General features: G+C 38.6%; 2 protein-coding genes across 5 annotated transcripts in view; one reads left to right on the forward strand and one right to left on the reverse strand.

Annotated features, from left to right (window-relative positions):
* Positions 1 to 16,255, forward strand: part of LOC120802160 (glucocorticoid receptor-like) — a 69,001-nt gene extending 52,746 nt beyond the window's left edge. For 3 of the 4 annotated variants that reach the window (XM_040149680.1, XM_040149682.1, XM_040149681.1), the window contains 6 exons: positions 1,433 to 1,549; positions 4,858 to 5,124; positions 7,429 to 7,573; positions 10,582 to 10,712; positions 13,808 to 13,965; positions 14,093 to 16,255. In XM_040149680.1, coding sequence (XP_040005614.1) covers positions 1,433 to 1,549; positions 4,858 to 5,124; positions 7,429 to 7,573; positions 10,582 to 10,712; positions 13,808 to 13,965; positions 14,093 to 14,245 — 971 coding nt within the window. In that variant the 3' untranslated portion in view covers positions 14,246 to 16,255. The remainder of the gene's footprint in view (positions 1 to 1,432; positions 1,550 to 4,857; positions 5,125 to 7,428; positions 7,574 to 10,581; positions 10,713 to 13,807; positions 13,966 to 14,092) is intronic. The other variant, XM_040149683.1, reaches the window with a different exon arrangement.
* Positions 16,256 to 19,523: 3,268 nt separating this feature from the next.
* LOC120802657 (rho GTPase-activating protein 26-like) overlaps positions 19,524 to 22,083 on the reverse strand; it is a 93,084-nt gene continuing 90,524 nt past the window's right edge. The window contains exon 24 of the mRNA XM_040150711.1: positions 19,524 to 21,670. Within this exon, the coding sequence (XP_040006645.1) occupies positions 21,582 to 21,670 (89 nt within the window). The 3' untranslated portion in view covers positions 19,524 to 21,581. The remainder of the gene's footprint in view (positions 21,671 to 22,083) is intronic.

A 22,083-nucleotide genomic window follows, 5' to 3' on the forward strand; every position in this document is an offset into this window, starting at 1 on the left:
TGGTTTTTAGTTTGTTGTATCCTTGTTGTGATCATCTAGACAGATAATGTCACATCAACCTGAGCCTCTGCTCCCGCCTCTGATGGTAAATACATTCACAAGGGGAAAAGCGTGTCATGTGTTAAGGTACGCACGAGGGGTGTGGTCACAAGAGCACTCTGCTGCACCTGCAGCTACATCCAGCAGTGATATCACATTGTACTGACACAGCCTGGAATACAGTACAGTGAGACAAAGTGATCCCAGCGAAAACAAGATCGTGCTATATGTTCATCTGTTTCCATAGTTGTGTCTTAAATGAGTTTTATTTATTTTTGAATTAGCTGTATGATAGAAATTGTGATTAGCTGTGAAATTATTCTATTATAATCTTGTGGTGTGAAAGCTGCAGCTGTGTGATGCATGCAGATCTAGAGGTTAAATGTTATTGTCAACAAATCCCATGAAAATACCAAAACCAACAAAAATTAAAACGGTATTGTCTGTGTAGACAAAGCTTGATATAGATTATTCCTCTGTGCCATGGAGTTCCATTGTTGTCCAGAATCTATTCAAAACACATGAAAGAACCACTCTGATGCACTGACTAACATCTTCTTCTTTCACTATGAACACAGCCATTGTAGCTTATTTTTAGTTGAGCCCACATACTCTGTCCCGCAGTGTAAATACTCACCAGAGCACCAAGTCTGTGGCTTAAAATTTCCCTATTTTTTGAGTATCATTTGTTGAAAATTACAATTCTCAGTATTTTTAAGAAATTTCTTAGCTTTTTTAAACACTGAAATAATTTATTAGTTACCATTTTAAAGATTTACATCTTCAGTAGGGAATAATGAGCTTGGGGCGGTGAGGCACAAACAGGGTAGGGAAGTTGGAAAGTATTGAGAGACAGACTAATGCATTGTTGGGCTTGTTCTAAAAATGTTTGATGGCGTCAACACATACAGTAAATTATTCCATCTGGTGAAACATCTATTGCTGCCTCTTTTTCAAATTAAATTAATCTAATCACAGTTTCTTCTCTGATTCATATACCCACATCCTAATTGTGTAGGGCATTGATACTCAGCTAGCCAAAGAGTTATTATAAGAAAAAGAAAGCGTTCATTTTCTCTAGTCAAATGTGGACCATTTAGATTGTAGTACATGGACCGCAATAGGAATGTGGACCATGTGGACCACATCTAATTGTTGGGCTAAAAGAGCTGTGTTCACAGCCATGGATTGTGCCATGTGGTCCAAGTGCAGACTTGAAGAAGTGAAGCTGTCAACACCAGGGGGATGCCACAGGCTTACTGTTACTTACTGTAGAATCAACAGGTGGTTAGTGTGGTCATAATACATACTCAGACTAATCCTTCTCAAACCTTCTTAGCTAGTTAATATGTGTCCCTTTCCCCCCTTCTTCTTCTTCCTCTCCTCTTTACAGGCCAACACAACTACCTCTGTGCAGGGAGGAATGACTGCATCATAGATAAGATCCGCAGGAAGAACTGTCCGGCCTGCCGCTTCAGGAAATGTCTTCAAGCCGGAATGAACTTGGAAGGTAAACAGGCTGACCCATCTTTAAATAAGGCCAGGCTACAATCAAAGCACACCAACTGACCTCCCAAAAGTGGAGTTTCATATGACGGGCTGTGTTAGCTGGTCAGCCCAAATTACATTTGACTGGATAAATTTATGTATACACTCCCGAGAGTGTCAGGATTAACGTTTTGCAGGAAGACAAAAGAGAGGTTTGCTATAAGAATAATTATTTTTCGACATGGCTCCCATATACTAATGGATAACAGAACCGTTAAGGTAGGGACACGGGAGAAGAACTTAGAAAATGTTTTTTTAAATTTTACTTTCACTGTGTCTTTAATTTGTAGTGAATCTACTTGTGCTATCTTGACCACAAATGCAAACTGAAGAAATTTCCCCTTGCCAATCGCACCGCCACCCACTCTTTCCAAGATGATCTCCAGGTTGTCTGGTTTCTGTGTAACCCGGCCCCACCCACCCACACTTGTTTAAATTATAGTCTGATAAAATAATCATAAGAATAGCAATAACTTGGATAATAAAACAACGTTGCAATGTTTAAATACATGTCTGTGTGTTTAATATGAGTAAGTTATACTAAATTGTGTTGTAGGAGTTATTGTAGAAACACAACTATGGAAATATCAGTCTATTCCAGGGGTTCATCAAGGCAATAGCTTTGGTTTTGAAAGACAGAAGACGGAAGACACTATTACAGGACCATAACACATCTTGGTACTGTATAATATATCTATATCTATTTTTATCACTTTCGCAACAGTCACGTTATGCACCCCATCAGTTCACAGACATCATAGCAAGTTGAGTTTTTTTTTTTTTTTTTTAAATCATCCAAAATCAAAGATACTGTATTTTGAAGTCATGATTTTTGCTGAAAGTTGTATTTTTGTGCACCAAAGGTTTTTGTTGGTGTGATCAAACTGGAAAAAGACAATAGATTTTATTTTGTATTCATTATTTTAACAGTGAGATTGAGCGGTATGGGAACATGACATTATACAAAATTTGACATCTCAGTATGAAATGAACATACCAGTGTGTATGAACAGAGATAAAGGAAAAAAACATGCACATAACTAACTATATAACCATTGCTTCAAATATAATATACAGCATCAAAGTGTGGATAATGACAATAGTATACATTCACACTATGTACATCGCTGAGTGCCTCTCATATCTCCTCCTTTTACTCACTTTATTGTAATTTTCTCTCATCTGGAAAGGTCTCTGCCAGTCTGTTCTGTTCTTTCCTCTTATGTAATATTTCTGTGCCCACAGGAATATTGTTAGGGTATTACATCCCTGAGATCTGTGATTTCAACTTTTGGTTAAAATACAGTGCTTTGTTTGTCAAATGACAGTGACTACGACGGGGGGAAAACAGATCATGTGCAGGCTTTGAAAATCTTTTTTGAATTTGGGGTTTTGATGGTTTTGAGGTCTGTGGATTCGAGAAAGACAAAATAAGACCTTAAAATATGCTGAAAGCGAAAAAATAGCCTCTAGTCTAGTATAGTGCCAAGACTCAGCAATATGCCACAGATCTTTGGAAAATGTGTTTTCTCGAGGGAAGCCTTGAATGTGAGCACAGATATTCCAACAACAGAGCAGAAATTTTGAAAATGATTTCCTTACAAGGACCTCGAAAATCAGACAGTTCTTGAAATTTAAGTCCTCTTGAATGTTTTGCAGCTACAGTGTGGATTGGCTGGTGTTAGTCATTCATCTGGGAACATATGTGTGCCGTTGTCTATGAATCTGATGTTTCTTTACAAGTGAGCTGGTATGCGGGCCAGGCAGAAAGAGAGAGCCCTGTCTGCTCATACACAACGATCAATGCATAAACCGCTCTCAAGTCCAAGACCACAGTCTCGGATCACCTGGTGAGCTTTAACCTGATGCTGCTTCAGGGGATAAATGTTAAGGACACAATACAACAATTAAGGTGTGTCAAGGTTAAGGAAGATTGAAATGGAAAGCAACAGGTGAAGTATAAGCTTAAGTTCTTGGAACTTCGTTCTTGTGTTATTTCAGCTGATGTTCCCCGAGGGCATGACATGTTTTTTCAGTAGTTTGTACAAATCATTGTTGAGAGAGATTACATGTAAACAGGGCTGTTTTTGTCAGACAGAGGTGAAGGTAGTTTCACGGGGGATGGAGAGACAGAAAGACAGAGAGAGGGATTTGATGGGCGTCAGTGCATCAGCAGACAAATTCCCACCAGAAAGGCTCTTAGTTGCCATAGAAACACCAGGAGAGGAAAGGAAAAAAAAGGTAGAGAGTAGGAAAAAACATGTTTTTTCATGCTAACCTCTCAACTCCTGACATGTTTTGCAATTTATGGGGCGAGAACGTCAAAATGATGCCCAGATGAGCTACATATTGTGAGTAAAAACACAACAATTTGCCATTGCTGTTCTTGCACTCAAGAAAAAACTACAAAGCGTGCAAACGTGAAAAAATGGTTCCCCCTGAGAAATGGAGTGGTCTTGAGGACTTTGCGGCTTATTACAGGGCACAAACCAGCATGATGCATTCTTCTGACCTTTTACTGGTCTGTCAGAACTCATGGGTTTCAAATTCAAGTTCAAATTAATAACAGTCAGTTCATTTTATTGTTGTTATTGTTGCTGCTCATCTTGTTAATTTTCAATTAATTAATTAATCCAACTACTTTCTAATTAACAGAATTGTTTCAATCACCGGCGTACTCCTTTAGATTCACTCTGTATGAAATTTAAACCAAGTAAATTCAATTGAGTCATGGTTGAAAATGGAAATGGGCATGGAAATTATATCTATGGTCCTATGTTATTGACATGGTATTGGTATTAGCATGAAACCCCAAAGAACCAAAGAGCCAATCATAAAGAAACCTTTCATGAAGTGGAAAATGTAGCTTCCTAGGTTGAAGATCAATTTGCCTCTTTCTCCTTTTTCTCTAGGCAGTCTGTAAATTTATACTACACAATACAGGCCTCTGTGGAGAAAACACGACTGTCCATCAGATTCATTCTGTTGATGACCATAATCTCAGTGTTTTAAAGTATAATCCATTAATCTGTAACAAATAGTTCACTGCTTTGATCTTTAATTTATTCTGTTGCCTATTCTCTATTGTTCGGATGCGTGTGTTGTAAAATCAGAAATCATATATATGAGATGATGAGAACAGGAACATCTTCCTAATGTCTCAAAAGTTAAAAACAAAAACAAAAAACAATTGTCACTACTTACTGGTTTCCCTCTGTTTCATGTGTCCTTCCCTCCCTTTCCATTTCGCTGTCCCACACCATCCCCCAGCAAGGAAAAACAAGAAGCTGCAGAAAACGCCCCGGACCCCTGGATCATCACAGCCCATCAGCAACATGCCTGTTTCAGTCATCCCCAGGTACATGCCCCAACTCGTGCCCACCATGCTGTCTGTGCTCAAGGCCATCGAGCCAGAGATCATCTACTCGGGCTATGACAGCACACTGCCTGACACCTCCTCACGGCTCATGACCACTCTCAACAGGTTGGGGGGACAGCAGGTCATCTCTGCAGTCAAGTGGGCCAAGTCGCTGCCAGGTAACAAAAAGCTCCTAACCATGTGTTGCCTTTGGTTTGGTTCAGATGCACACCACTGCTCAAGCAAAGTCTGTCACTGGCATTATTAGAACACAATGGCAAAGCTTTCACTATTGGCCTCCAGTTAACCAAGCATCTGCTTTTCAGCACTGTTATAATTCCTACGTAAAAGTAAAGAACACAAATAGCCATGAGTTAACCTGCGAAATAATCCAAATTATTAATTATTATTATTAGGTGAAGAAAGAGAACTTACCATAATTCTAAATGTCACAGCGTTCCATCTAATGGTTTGAACAGTTGATAAGACATTACTCTAATCAGATTAGTAACTTGGATATGGCTCTTCAGATTTAGGCTGTGGCTTCTATCTGATCGAGTGGAATCAAACAGTTAATGAGAAGCAAAGAAGGAGCCATTGTGTAGCTGAGGTTCATCATTATGCTGATTGAATCCTGGTTAGGCTGGTAGGCAGTTAATTACCTCCGCCAAGGAGGTTATGTAATCACCCGTGTCTGTATGTTGGTTTGTTTGTTTGTTTATTTGTCAGCAGGATTATGCAAAAACTACTGAACCGATTTGCCCCAAACGTGGTGGAGGTATGGGGCACGGGTCAGGGAAGAACCCATTAAATTTTGGGGCACATCCTGATCATCTACTATGAATTTGAATTTTTATTCCTCTGGGATCTGGTGTAATTTTCTAGTTATCTTAATTGATACAGTGGTGGCCATTGTTTAAGTTCTCAATGTTTTCCCACAAAGACTGTACAAAAAGATAGAAACAAACATGTATTTTTTCCAAGGGAGTCCTCTTGGCAATAGAGCCAAAGAACAACAGATGTTCAGTAACCATGTCATAAAATGTGTGAGCTCTTCAATGGCTGAGTCCATAATTACAGACAGAAGAGTACAGTAATCATGGCTTATGAAAGAACAATTCATTTTAGGCACCCAACCTCTCCAAAGTACTTTGATTTTGATCATGTCACGACCGAGGTTAATGTCTTTCTGAATGTGCATAAAGACAATGTTCATGATGATGTTCCTACAACCTGCTAAAGTCATTAACTCTTTTAATCAAATGTTCCTATGGCAAGTGGAAATTTCCCTTTTCATCTCAAAGAAATTAAAATCACTACATTCACTGTCAGCATCATCTTGGCTTACTTGAGTGTGAAATTATTGTTTCAATTTCAGAATGATTTCATCCAACAGTTGGCACATTACTGAGAGACTTTCAGAAGAGTAGCACGTCAACATCATCACTGGTATTAGATTAAACATGAGCTCCTATCAGGTCATGACTCCAAAATAAATGCTTTGGGATTCAATTCATAAAGGGATATATTTATATTTTACTGTTTTCCCAAGTAAAATAAATCCATGTTTTACACATCGAAAAAAAAAGGTAATTGCTGGGTTTAAAGGCTACCTGATTTCCGTTCCACTAAAATAAAAATGGAAACACAAAGAGTTTGGAAATTCAACCATCCATGCTAGTTTCTAATCACGAGAAAGAAGGCACATGACTTGATAATCACTCCAAGTATTTCCTTGGAGATTTTCTCTTCTCACTCTAATCTATGTATTGGTCACACCAAAGCTTTAAGATCAGATTTCTCAGGGAAACCAAAATGTTAGCTTTTTTCTATGTGTGTGACAGTATGATGATGGACAAATCTGGCTACCGTCTTGTTGTGTGTGCATTGTCCACAGCTGGCAGCCTGCCAAGACGATAGTGAGGAAAAGCTCTTTGGGGGCAGGCGCTTACATAACAGCCATGGTTTAAAACAAATGTAATGTGAAAGGACTTTTCATGTGCAGTTCCACTTTTACAGTTTTGACAGTGTGGAAACAACTGAACTGCAATTTAAATCCAGTTTGAACATCGACTTAACTAGATCGTCCTTTTTTGTTTTGTATAAAATGGCTTTGTAATTGTGTTTTAGTGATGTATTGAGCAGTTACTTTTTCTTCCCTTCAATGTTTTTGTATTATCCTGAAATCAAGATATGAAGATATTATGCTGTGCGTCTTAAAAATACAGAAAGAATATTTTATTTAATGTTCATTTGTGCAAGGACAAGTATATATAGCATGAACTAATGACACTTACCACAGCATTTAGCTTAAGATGGAAAAATATAATGGTATTATTACTAATCTGTTGACCAACAACTAAGTGCTCAAATCTAATTTTCCCTTTTTAGTGTGATTATGTGTTTGCGCCTCTCTTTCTGTCTTCCTGGCTTTTTCCTGTGTCTATGTTTTCTTTTTAATCTGTTTTATCTGACCTTCCCAGGCTTCCGCAACATGCACCTGGATGATCAGATGACATTGCTGCAGTGCTCCTGGCTCTTTCTAATGTCCTTCAGTCTTGGTTGGAGGTCGTATGAGCAGTGTAACGGTAGCATGCTCTGCTTTGCCCCCGATCTCGTCATCAACAAGTACGTACCATGGACAGCTGTTGTATCTTAATGCAGTCCTTTCTGCAGCACAACATTTGTCAGTCAGTTTTGTAATGCATTTGCTCATTTCAGGGTATCAGTCTCATTTCATCACGTCTTATGCGCTCACCCGTGTATCTATTCTTGACTCGGATTGGCTAGAGGAGAAGAAAGGTCACAAGGCTGTATATTGGAAATTTGGCAGTTTGTGTGTCAAGATATTAAAAGAGTTGAAAAGAAGCAGCTGCTGATCCCATGGTTATCAAAGGAAGCATATGGCTGTTTGCATCCGTCCCAGGTCAATGCTGGACTTACCTGAAACAAAGACTGTGGTACAGGGGAATTTAACCCTATAAAAGGGTACCACCAAAGTGAAAAATGACCTCAAAAAGGTTGTTCAAACAATCCTAGGACTAAACCACCTACCTATGTTTGACATTTTTTGAAATGCGTATTTTTGGCTTTCTTGCAGAGGGTTAGATGTGAAGAACGATACCACTCTCCTGTCTGAGCTTTGTGTACGGAGCTGGAGCCAGGAGGCAATTAGGCTAGCTAAAAACTGGAAACGGGACAAGAGCTAGCCTGCCTATGTCCTAAGGTTTAAAAAAAATCTGCCTGCCAGCACCTCCAGACCTCAAAGGACACATTTGTATCTCGTATGTTTGATCCATACACAAACAAAAATGCAAAAATGACATCCTAAAATGTTGAACTACGACAAATGACAAAAACTAATTAAATGTTAATTTCATTCAGCTAAACTAGTCTCTGCTCACATCAGTTTACTGTGATACAGCCTTGAAGATCATAAATCCGAATATCATAAAAAACCTTACCAAAATCCCATATGATGAAATTCTTATTTTAGTTTAGAGAGAGTTTAGTTTTTGATATTAAATCAGTATATCAGCCCGCTCAAAGTGTAGCAGTTGCACACGGGTGCTCAATGCCAGATGCGAAGGGAACTGCTGGTTTCTGTTGCAGGGGTGAACTGAAATTTTTTTTAAATAATTATAAGAGTATTGGTGTTGATTTATTGAAATTAATATTGAAAGGGAAGAACCTCACGTTTTGTAGGCACAATCGGGAAAGCTGTCTGCATTCCTCATGCAGACAGAAGAGGGTACATCAACTACATACTGAACCCTACAGTAAATAACCTTCTGTGCTAAATTGAAGTCACAGAGAGACGGCTCAGGTACGACTACAGTATGTTAATTACAAGACCTCATTACTGAAACAGTCACTGGCTGCAGAAATTGATTGTGCTTAGATGTATCTGTGCTTACCACAGTCTTTGTTGTCCCTAGAGGAAACAGAATAGAGGCTAATCTCCCCCTTAGTTTGTCTGTTCCCGTAGAGCCGTTTTTAGCTTTGGAAGCTCAGATTTTAAATACTTGGGGGAGGTAAAACAACATGGTGCCATCTCATCCATTATCTTCAGTCTTAATCCTTCAAACCTCCACACACTTTAGTGGGCTTTTGCTAATTATTTCCCACATAAGGACTTTCTTTCTTTTCTTTTCTTTTCATAATTGGTAATAGAGAGAAGTCCTGCTCCCACTAGTAGCTAGCCTCTGTTCTGCCAGCTTCTGTTGTAGCCCTTTCTGAAAAGCTAAAACATGTCAGAGTAACGGTGTTGAAGTTTGGTGCTTGTATTTCAGATAAATGAGCATCTGAGCATTCAACAGCTACAACTACTGCATAACTACAATGTAGACTTGTGTATCATTTCAAAATTTTTGACGTCGATGATATCGATTGGGGCGGCTGTGGCCCAGGAGCTGGAACGAGTTGTCCACTAACCAGAAAGTCGGTGGATCGATCCCTGGCTCTTACAGTCCCCATATCGAAGTGTCCTGGGGCAAGATACTGAACCCCCAAATTGCCCCTTATGGCTGTGCCATCAGTATGTGTGAGTGCGTGTGTGTGAATGCGATGTATGAATGCGTACGCGCTATATAATTGCAGTCCATTTACCATTTACCAATATGATACCTGAGTTTCAGTACCATTTCCAAGAAAAATGATACATTTTTCTATACCTCACTTTGAGTAATGTTAAATACGCTTCCACAAAAAGCCCTTTTTTCTGGTTAACAAAATAAGCCAAACTTCTCAAATGCCTTAGGGTTTAATTTTGCTAAATGCAAAATAGCTGTACAAGAACTACTATATTAGCTACTGTAGAAGTAGCAAAATCAGGATTTAAATCAAGAAATATTTAATCAAAGAAAAAGTAGACAATATTTGGACTCTTACCAAGCGTTCAAAAGATAATTTTCAATATATTTTGCCACTGAAACATAAGAGATCTCCTCAGTTTGCTAAGCACTTGGTGGGGGTTCTGGTCATGGCTCTTGTTCTTATATAAACACTGAGTCTGATGTGACCATTTGGAAGTTGACTGAAGTGCAGTGCTCTTTGGCCCAAAGTGTAAATGTTGTTTACTTCATCCTGACAAGGGTGCAACAAACACACTGAACCCTTGCTGCTGACACCCCGCAAACAGCTCATCCTCTTTATTGGAAATTCGTAGAAAAGAGAGACCTGAGCTGTGAAGAGTCATTCACAAACGACACTCCAACTCAGAGAGGGCTAAAAATAGATATGAAAGGTGAAGAAGTCATTGCCAGTAGCACTGTAGTTGGTCAGAATGAATAGACAGCTCTAACCCCAGGGCTACGAATCTGGAGAATGTGCATTATTGATTTTAGAGGTAGAAAGTAATGTGGGCTGTGTGTTAGTGGAAGTGAGGTGTGAAAATCCATCAGGACCGATTTCACAGTCCTGTTTTCTCCTGCAGGGCTGAACTGCTTCCCTGCTGCGGCTTTTTATTGAGAATTGAATAACAGGATGAGTGAAAGAGCTTTAAATCTAATCTGTATGTCTCCTTCCCTCTGTTTTCCTCTGTGTCTTCCCCATCTGTCTCTACCTGTTCTACATTTCTCCCATCTCTTTCCCCTTGTCTCTACTTTCTCCGGTCCCTTTCCTTGCCCTCCTTTCAGAGAGCGTATGAAGCTGCCCTTCATGACCGACCAGTGCGAGCAAATGCTGAAGATCTGTAATGAGTTTGTCAGACTGCAAGTGTCCTATGACGAGTATCTGTGCATGAAGGTCCTGTTACTGCTCAGTACAGGTAATGGAACACACTTTGCTTTGAAAAATCACAGCAGTGTTTTTTGTCAAATTTCAGGGACTGCAATTATTATGGGATTAAAACAAATCTCAAAATCACCTTTCAACTGTATTGACTATGTAATACTGGTGAAACCTTTTGCAGTGTGAGGTAGTCTGTTTTCTATCTCACATAAGTTTGGAAACCCTTTTACTATGTGGCATGACAGTAACTAGACTTTTCATTGTACCACTTTAACGCAAATGAAGGTTCAAACATTCATTAAAAACATTTCGGTACTTGAGTTACATAACAAAGCAAACAGCTAGAGCTGCATTGATTAGTCGATTGACAGAAGATTAATCAGCAGCCATACTGATAATCAATTAATCATTTCAGTAATTTTTCATGCAAAGATGCTACATATTTTCTTAGTTCCAACCTCTCAAATGTCACAATTTGCTCTTTTTCAGTAAAATACATGACAGTAAGTTGAATATTAAGGTTTTGGTCTGTCAGTTGGACAAAACAAGCAGATTGAAGACATTATCATGGCCTCTGAGAAATTGTGAATGTCATTTTTTTGGCTTATTTTTTAACCATTTCATTGGCAAAATTAGCAATTAATCAAGAAAATAATCAGCAGAAGAACAACACAGAGTCAGCTATCTCATGGTCATCTACAGGCATTTTTTTGACAACACTTAACGACACTTCATCACAAACTAAGCCCTAAAAATGCACCGAGCACCACAGATTGATTATCTGTAAAACTGAAAGAGTTCATTTACAGAGATCTTTTGTAAGAACTTTATCACTCCATTGAGTTCTCCACGGTTTTCTGTGAAAGTATGGTGTGTTCATCTTCCGTAGTCAGTGCCTCTGATGAAAAGAGTTTAAAGTATCCAACTTGATCTTTGTAGACAGTTCCTTTTTTTCTCTCCATTAACAGAAACAGTTGTTGCTTTGTCTTGTAACCACAGATTTGCTTCCAAAGTTTGTTTAAAAATTAAAAACTGAAGAGTGAAGTCAACTAAGAGTTAAGCGAGTACAACTGTTTATTTCTTGTCTAAGAGGATAAAATACAGCTTGCTGTTAGGCTTGCTATGTAATCAAAATGGTCACAAATTGACTAAACAAAAGCAAATTATGGAAAACCTTGTTACAACAAAACCGTTTCCCCCGATTTTGACCATTTCAGTTTTGCTGAGTGAAAATGGGAACCAGCAGAGATTTATTTTCTGAATGTTGATTTGTAGGCAGTGATTTGCTTGAGTTGCTTTAAAATGAACAAATTAGAGAAGGCCATTAGAAGAGGCACTCTAACATTACAAAGGCATGAAAGTGTAAAACGTTCAGTAGCCCTCACTTTCCTTTCTTTCTGAAAAGTTAAAATAATAGACAGTAATGAAAGCAGTGGCCTACCAGTCTAGCTTTGCAATTAGCGCAATTAAAATCAGCAGAAAAACATTATACATTATATATTTAAGTCTGACTTTTTCCCTATTATGTAAAGTTCCCTTTGCTGGGGAGGAGAGCATTCTTCCTTCCAGAATGGAAGGGGAAAGGATGCACTTAAGGGGCGATTTGCTCGTTACGCAGAGGAAATGGGATTTCCATAGTGAGTGCTGGTTGCATTTTCGTACCTGAGAGTTATTTCCATCTGTTTCCCTCTGGGATGGAAATACCATCAGGTCAGGACAACTTTGTTTTGATGTTTGAGCAGTTTGAAAATCATTTCTCGTGCACATGACTGAAAATGAAAGTCACCTATGGGACAATTTGATTTATTATAACGCACCTCTTGAGCTAAAAAGGCACACCTCATTTTCAGCAGTTAACATCTGCAACACAAAATTAAATGACTGTTTAACAATAAAAACACACACACAAACAAACACAACTGGGTCATAGTAGCTCTTTTCTATTAACAGTCAAAGCCCTGTTAAATAAAAGTAACATTCATTTAATACTATAAAATCCTAAGTCAAGAAGAGAGAGACAATCTGTTTTTACTGTTTTAAAAATCGTCTCTCTGCCAAATCTGCAAATGCATAATGTAGAGGCCAGATAGCACTTGCGCTTATCTGATTATGTAAATCAGACAGTATTTCATTCTGATCCTGCCCTCTTTGGCTTTGCATAATCTCTACGCCAGTGACTGTGGCTTTGCCTGGGCTCAATGCCAAGCACCAGACTGACAAGGAATCCATGATGTGTTGACATGGTCATTATGTCAACTGCATATTGATGTTTTTCAGCCGTCTGTGGTTTTTGGCGTCTTACTAGTGATCAGCAATGTGAAAATCCTCAGTGTGTGGTCTTGCAAATACACTGTACATGCAGAGTTGTTGATTTTATTTTATTTTTATTTTTATTTTTTTTTTAGCTGTGTGTCCAAACATTTACTGTTCCCCTAAGCCTCTCCTCAAGGTCTTGATGTTACCTGTAGTTTTGCATATTTTCCATTGCCTACAGCACTCTGGTTAGGAGGTGCATGCATGCATCTGTGTGTGTTTACCAAGCATCTCCTAGGGGTCCTTGCTGGGGTGCCTCACAGTAACTTTTAATGAAGTTTTAATGCTCCGTGCTGCTTGTTGCAGCGGAGAACAGGAAAAGGAGCAGACGAACACAAATAGAAACATTACTAATGGATTTTCAGTTTCAGACAGATGTTTAAATGTGCATAACCAACTGTTCACATCACCAGCTGTCGAGATGGCAGAGAAGATATATATATATATATATATAGATGCAAATTACATGGGTAGGCTTTAAGCTTATTCAGTACACTTACACAATATATTTTTAATTCTATCGAAGATAACATAGAAAAATAAATACTATAGACTGCTTTGACCCCCCCTCCAGTAAAGACATGGTGGATTTATAGGTTTAATCAAAATGTATATCCTCTCCTTAGACAGGTTATCTGTGGGATTAAACTCTTATCAAAGTTGTGTGGATTCATTTGGAGTTCTTGACATGAAAATCTCATTGTGACGTTGCTGGGGATCCCCTGATGTTGTGAGGGGCTCCAACTACAAATAAAAGAATGTCAGATGAATATGACATATGATATCTGTGTTTGTGTTTATGTTTGTGTGGGTGTGTAGTACCGAAAGATGGCCTGAAGAGCCAGGTGGTGTTTGACGAGATCAGGATGACATACATCAAGGAGCTGGGAAAAGCCATCGTCAAGAGAGAGGAGAACGCTAGTCAAAACTGGCAGCGCTTCTACCAGCTAACTAAGCTACTGGACTCCATGCAGGAGGTTAGAGAAGCACACTGATACAGTATATACTGTAATGATTTATGTTTTTCTCCTTCTTTGTTTTATATAGAATTCACTACATATTATAAACCATCTGTTTCTCTGCCCCCTTGGATGTCTCCTCCAGATGGTCGAGGGTCTTCTCCAGATCTGTTTCTACACCTTTGTGAATAAAACTCTCAGTGTGGAATTCCCCGAGATGCTGGCGGAGATCATCACCAACCAGATACCAAAATTCAAAGATGGGAGCGTCAAGCCTCTGCTGTTTCATCAGAAGTGACTGCCTTAAACTGTGAAGCAATGACTTAAATCCTCCTCCAGGAGCACAATACCTGTGGCCTCACGCCTCCTTATCCGGTCCCAGTTTTGGCCAAACAACAGTAGGAGACCCTACCACTGACCTGTAGCCCCTCCTCTTGGCCAAACAAGAGGAATTTGGTCTCCAGGGTAAATGTTTTGGCTCTGAATGTCTGCATTGCTGCAATGCATTTTGGTGATCTTTTTTTTTTTTCCCCCAGCCCCTTACTCCTCCTACGTCTTTCCTGCCTCCAGTGTTTTACTGCTGTTTTCACTGACAAGCCAACACATAGAACCACCTTTTCCTCCTTCGACATGACACCGAACATACTGTCCAGCCGTTGAAGCTTGCCACAAGTTTAAGCCTACTGTTCCTCTGCTCACCTGTCCAGCATTCCTCTGTTTGCCCCCCCCCCGGCTCCACTGCGCAGAGAATGTAGTTGTACTTGTTGTGGTTTCCAGAGAACTGTTGGCGATGAACGGGACAAACAGAAACAGGAAAATTAGAAACATACTCTGGCATGCGAGAATCTTTTTGTTTCCCTCTGGACCCAAGGACAGTGAGGATGAACTGTTTTCAGCTGTGAATCGGTTATCTTTTCTGAAATGAAACAAATCAGATTTATATACCTGACCAATGAAAGAAAAGAAAAAAAACAGCTAGAGGAATATTCTACATTTATTTTATGCAGTCACGCATTTCTGACCACACATGCAAAAGTCTCTCTTACACATATAAACATACAAAGAATACGCAGACATGCATTCACACAGCAAAATGTTTACACAGGATGTATCCGAGAAGGGAAAACCAGTGCCTTTTAGCTTTTGAAGCTCCTCATAGCCATCCTCTCTAAACCGTTGTTTCTTTGCATAAGAATGTAACCCTGACATCCTTCCCCATATTTTGTCTGTCTTAGTTTTTCCATGCTGGCAATTTCGGTTTTCTTTCCAAACCGCTTTTTCAGTGTTTTTAATGTGGGCAGCTCTCTCTGTTCTGGTCCCCAGACATGCACATAAGGAAGACAGCCTATGATACAGATTGGAAATGTGTAGCGCAGTATGACATGTTAAGATCTTGAGTTTTAGGTCTTGAAAACTTTGAGAATAACAAAAAAAACAAACAAACAAACAGGAAAAGTATCACAAAATGTTGTTAAAGTCCCAAACATTGTCAGTGTCTTTTCCCCATGTGACGCATATTTGATAATGTACTGCATCTCCCAATTGGTATCAGATACTTTGTCTCTAACAAATTTGTGAGAAGCTGCAACCAGCTTTGTGCTAAAAGGCCACCACTGGAATTTAAAAAAGGCATATCTGATGTTTTGTAATATTTAGGGGCACACTGACTAACAGACTAATCAACGAGTTGTTAATTGAAAACGATATTTGTTTACGAACATTTATTTTATTCAGATGCAGTCGCACAAATGGGATTTTTAGAACTGAACTGCATTTGAAAAACACATCCAAGGTGTCCAAAGTCCAAGGTGTCTGTGTGTTGATAAATAGCCATAAGTCAAAACCGTCCTTTCATTGCCAGCTGCATTCTTACTGAGGTTCTAGTTTAGTAAATGGTTACTTACAACTTAATTTGAAAATTTGCTTTCATGGACCTCCAGTTAGGATTACTTACCTGACTGCCTGTTACCATCTCAGAAATCACAGCAAGTTCAAATGAGAATGGAAATAATTCCTGGTGTTTGTTTGTTTGGCTGGATTTTCTAGACAATAAGTGCTAACCAATTCTCAAACCTCTAAATACTTAGTATATTTCTCCCCCATGTAGTACTCCTGATAGGTAAATAAAATGCGTACTAATATTTGTGACAAAAGTATTGTGTTTCTCAAAAAATTCCATTTTAGATCAAATATACCCTTTAATCAGCTTCATCTCAGAATGTTTGCACAAACAGGAACTGTGGTTATTATTAAGCTGTTGAGCTCAACATGGCTGAAGAGGTTTTTTTATTTATATATATATATATATATATATATATATATTTGATTGAACCTCTGTCTTCAGCACAAGATTTCACCTCTAAAGTTGAAATATTGTTGGAAGACGATGCAGTTTGGTCCAAATAATTTGTGAACTAAAGCTCAGGCTATGAGTGACTACATCACCAGGATGTGTTCCACTAGTGCCAAATGTAATAGCTATTTTTTATATATATTATTATTTTGTTTTTTTTTTTCCTGGAGATGTGAAAGAGCGAGTATTCAGTTGCGATTTGACATTATGTGGTTCTGGTAACTTTGCTTAAAGGTGCTCATTAGTGAGAAAGATCTTAGTTCAGTGTCATACCTACACCAGCTTAAAAGTACTAATTGTTATCATCCAAGTTAAGTGTATGATAGTTTGTTTGTTTTTTGGTTTTTTTTTGTTTGTTTGTTTGTTTTGGAGATGCACAAAATATTGTATTTTTGAATTGCAAGATATACGCAGTACTTTCTACTGCTGTCGAACAGGTGGTGATCAGCATTTGGTACATTTGTAATGTGAAAATATGATTGTACCAGCTTCTGCGATAGCCAAAGCAAAATACATTAACAGTGCAGTTGTACATTGGCTCCTGCTAGAAGCGTAAACACAATGCTCTCCCCCTCATAACAGACACAGTTCTATTTTCCTCACTGTATCTTGTAACCGCCAGGCCTGTCTGCATAAAATGGCGACCATATAGATTTTCAGCCGTTTACTCTGAAATGGTACTCATCCCTCCGCAGCGCATAACTCTGAATGGCAGTTAACAGACCAGGTAGCGGGTTGCCATAGAGACCGGTCATTTTTGTGTTACCTACAGCTAACAGCACAGCAGGCTTTGGACCCATACGAGCCACTACTCGGTGAGAGCCATCACGTTTGTAATCAGCCATTCTGCTCAAGGATGGTCACTCGCAGCAGGGTTGTTTCATGGACAGTGTAGGCTTTCATCCTCACCTACTAACACGGTCCCGTGACCTTGGGCTTTAATGAACATGGGCTTGGTGCCGCTCACATCATTGTTGATTATTCTGGGGGAAGACTTGACTAAACTGTCTATTTGTCTGGGTAACTTTGCATACAGTATTATTACAGTCGTTTCCAGGTGGTGGTGCTTCAGAAAACCAGCTTTAACGCATAGATGTAACCATATCCCTGCTCCTTTCTAAATGGCCATAGGTGTATATAGCAGCGCCGACATATCCAGTGCAACGTAAACAGTGTCTATTATAGAATATTTTTACATAGACATAACCTCTATACTCCTATATATTTTCTCTTTTGCCTTTCAGCTTCATGTTCGACTAAAGGCCTTGCGAAAGGGAGACAGAGAGCCATAGAAATAAGACTTCAAATCAGGAAATAGATAAACCCTTAACAAATATCAATGCTTTTGGAGATTGATCTGTTGTAAAAAAGAAATGACAATATTTTCTGTGATTTTGAATACATCAGCTTTGATCCTCTTTGATATAATGATTTTACTCAATCCTTTTTGTACATTGAATGAGTCAAGAAAGTAAATATTTTTCTGTTTGTTGGTTTGTGTTTGATAAAGATAGATGTGTTGAATACATTAGGAAGTGTTAAACATGTTTGTCTTGTGACGTAAATGTAAATTTTACGAGTCAACGGGAAAGTACACGAATGCTCACTGTGTTTTAAAGTTATATGGAAAGGAGGGAGAGGGCAGGAGGAGGGAGGGAGGGAGTGAAGGATGGAAGGTGAGGCAGACTGGGCGAGGTTTTGTGTGACCAAAGCAGAGGAGAAAAAAAAAAAGATTTAACAAACAAAAAGAAGTATTCAAGTTGTTACACTTTAAGTAGCACTTCTTATTCGACTTGTAGTACTTTTTATTTGATTTGAAAGGTATCTTTTGTAAAGGTCAAGGCTTTGGATCCCATGCGTATTGGTGTGAGGAGTTGGTCACTTTAAAATGAATTTTAAAAAACAAAGGTAAATCTGCCGGAGCCTGATGGAATTGCACTACCCTCCTACTGGTTGATAGAGTCTATTTTGTATAAAATACATGCAAATATTATCTTTAAAGATTAAGGGCAGATCATGTTTCACTGGTATATATGGCTATGGCTTTCACTGAAGTCTGTTATGTTCGTATTTCAGTTATGTAAATGTAATCTATGTACAAAAAAAATAAAATATATAAAAAATATAAAATGTTTGTTTAAAAAAAAAAAACTATAGTTTGTATTACTTCTGTATTACACCTCTTCTGTAGTCAGTGTCGATATTTTCACCTATTTGATTAAATGTTGAATTAAGTTATGTGTTGTTCATTGGATTTGGCATCCCGTTGATAACATCTTGGTTGATGTTTTTGTCATCACTGGTGGAAATTTGGATGAAATGATTTCTCTTTAGTTCAAACATCTGACACAATAAAGTTTTCTGTTTTACAACACTCAGCTCCAGTTCATATTTTTTTGTCATTACCCGAAAATGACAGTAATTACATGTTAAACTAAGCTGTAAAACTGATCATTTCACATTTTGGGAAATATGTTATATACTTTCTTGCTGTGCATTAGATGAGAAGATTGATACCCCTCATTTCTGTGTTAAGTTTGGAGCAGGAGCTTGGAGGAAATCAGTTTATCTTAGCATAAAGAATTAAAGCAGGGGGGAGCAACTAGCATGGCTTTGTCCAAAGCTCAAAATTACACTTACCAAGACCTCTAAAGCTCACTACAACATGTTATATATATATCATTTGTTTAGATTGTCAACAAAGGAAGAATATTTCCAATTTGTGCTCTTGTGGGAAGTTAAAGCAGCTTCATGCTTCTTGTAGTTTAAAGATCGCTCAGTTTAGGTCAACAAATGTACCAGAAGTTCTACTTCCAGGGGAGCAACAACTGTAACGAATACATAGGTGATCCGGACAAAGTGCTGGTTGAAGTCAAAAACGGTGCTGGTGAAATTCATTTGCGCGTCCCCGCAAAATAGCTTGTCAGATTATTTGCAGGTTTGTGCGACGTATCCAATATGATAGCCTGACTATTACCAAGACGGTTTAAAATTGGTCAATGCTGTGTGGCCATGAGCTAATCAAATTATGCAGCCATTCCATTGAAATGACTTGATTTTGGTCCAAAATTGAACTATTGTAGATGCTGCTACGACTTCTTAAACACTGCAGTTACATTATAAAACGCAAAGGAAGCACGGCAACATATGTGAATACCGCCACAGTATAAATATTAAGGCCAAGCACTAAATCAGAAAGATCACAGCTGAAGCTGATCAACATTTATCTTTAATTCTGCACATGCTTATCAATTCACCAAAACATCTGAAGGAATATTTAAGGCTGTAGATAGATTTAAATGATACAAAAATCTGGGCAACAAAGAAGGAATTAAGTTAGTATGCTAAAAATACAAAATATAAAATTTCATACTTAAAAAAAATTATACCTTATCAAATGTTGTGTATTTATTTACAATGTCAATAAAACAACTAAAAAAGAATACAGTTCAGGAATGCGCCTTTAAGCAAGCCTCATAAATAAGAAGTTTAGATATGAACAAAGTAGTCTTGTTTCACATTTTTTTTTACTCTCCCATTCGATTTTCCTGTTAAAATGCTATAATATACTTTAAATTTTCTGTCCTAAAGTAAAAAAACTTTTTTTTTTTCCAGAAGAGTCGATACAGATGTTCTCCAAGTGGTTTAAGGAAAAAGCGTTGACTTATGAAATGAGGACATTCATTGCAGCCCAAAAGCAGTCTGGGTTTCGCATTTTTATCTGAACAATTGTTAAAAAATTATTGACTTTTCTTTTCTTCAAATGTCTGAGCTTCTCTGACAAAAAAAAAAACATCTGCATTTCATTTACTTATGAATGAATGTCTTGTCTGTAAACTCCAGCTCCAAAAGTAAATGTCTGTTCACTTCAGACAGTTACATTTTTAGTACTGTCTTTGTGAACAGAAAAAAAAAGCTGTCGAAGATTAAAGCATCTACAGTAAAGTTACTGATTAAATCCGTATGATGGCTAAAACAAGAAGAAAAACACCCAAGCTCAAAATAAATATACAGTATATGTTCAATCATATGTATTTCTGAAGTGAGGTTGAAAAAGAACATTGGTGGTTTGGATCCCCACTGCTCCGTGATGTGGAAATTACAACATCTTGTTTGGTGAGAATTCCCAAAATGGATTGAAATAATGCAAACATGACTCGACACTATATATGATACGGAATCCAGTTATTTCCAACAATGAAAAAATGTCTGAGCTGGGGAAGCAGAGTGAGGCCCTACGGCTGGGCTTGTTTTAACCAGCAGGCATCAGTTGTTACTCCTATGCTGCATTGTAAACCGCTGATCAGCTTGTGGAGCTGGCTATACATTTTTCACATTTTGCGTGAGGGCTCTGTAAGGAGAGGAATTGTAAAAAAGGAGAAAGCCAATGCTGACCTTTTGGCAAACTGTTTTCCAGGTGACCTCATCCTGTGCTCTGATCTGCCTTGGGGCTCTGGCTGCCAAACTGGAGCTCTGAAACATTGGCCAGGTTGAGTCTTGTCCTGGGGAATTACCGGACTGCCACAGAAAGCGCTCACAAACACATTTGGAGCCGTTCAGCCAAACCCAATCATTTAAATATGCTTTTAAAAGCTCCAGTCCCCCAATGGGATAAGCAGTCATGCGAACGTCGCACAGAGGAGGTGAACTAGCAAGTCCAACGTTAGAGGCCACTTGCTTTTCATTATGTTCGCTGTCATCATCTCCATCACCTCCACAGAGCTTTCTACTTATAGCTGGTAAAAAGAGGAGACGATGAAGCAGTGGGCAGTGCAGTTTCTAAATAATATAGCAAGGGCTAAAAAAAAAATCACAAGCTCAGAAATATCAACTCATTAATACAATTAACCCCCCCCACACACACACACACACACACTGTTTTTTCCTCCTTCCTCATGCACACACACATTCCAGGTTCATTACCACCTCATCTTCACCAGGACTTTGGAAGCCATCCACACTAATCCAATAACAGCCGGAACCACACAGGGATTCAGAACTTTTTTTTTCTTTTTTCCAGTGCAATTCATGGGTCTCTCCACAGTCCGCTCCGCTTCGTTTCTGCGTCATATCCGTTTGATATGGTTCTGCTTGGTCCAGTTTCAGTTCTAGTCAAGACAAGAGTGCCCTAATCAACAATGGTTCAGTCCAGTATAGTATAAGTTCTAACAGTCTATTCAGTCTTGCTCAGTCTTGTGCAGTCAAATCTAGTCTCCTCCAGTCTAGTTTGGTCATTTCGAGTCCAGTATCGTCCAGTTCAGGTTGTTTTCTCAGCCCTGGACTATAAAAACTCCACATAGTTTTCTGGTATCAGTCCTGTTCGACCGTCCAGAGTCCCTTCCAGCCAACCCGGCTCCCTGGAGGAATGAACTGTAAAGAGAGAGAAAGAAACATTGAATTTGTTGCAAATGTGCATGTAGTGAGAGAGAGAAAGGGTGGACGCATGAGGGTTAAGAGACAGATGCAAATAACTGAGATCAGTAAAAGCGGCTAATAAGGCAGCATGAAATATGTGCCATGATGAAAGACGTCAGACTCCATACAGGGGTGTTTTCTTCTATTTTCATCAGCTGTAGATGAAGGTGAGAATTCGCTAAATACTCAAATGTCATTTTGTGAAAGGTATGAGACAAAACCTCTAACTGATTATCGACATCAGCTATACTGCTCAGCTTTGGCTTCTGTCAGAAAGGTGCATATGTACCACTGTGTATCGTAACATTTAAATGTGTCAGGCCCTGGACAATCTAATCTAAATGAGCCTCTCAGGTTTAATGCAGTTT

Source organism: Xiphias gladius, chromosome 17, assembly GCF_016859285.1.
Source record: "Xiphias gladius isolate SHS-SW01 ecotype Sanya breed wild chromosome 17, ASM1685928v1, whole genome shotgun sequence".
NCBI lineage: Eukaryota > Metazoa > Chordata > Actinopteri > Istiophoriformes > Xiphiidae > Xiphias > Xiphias gladius.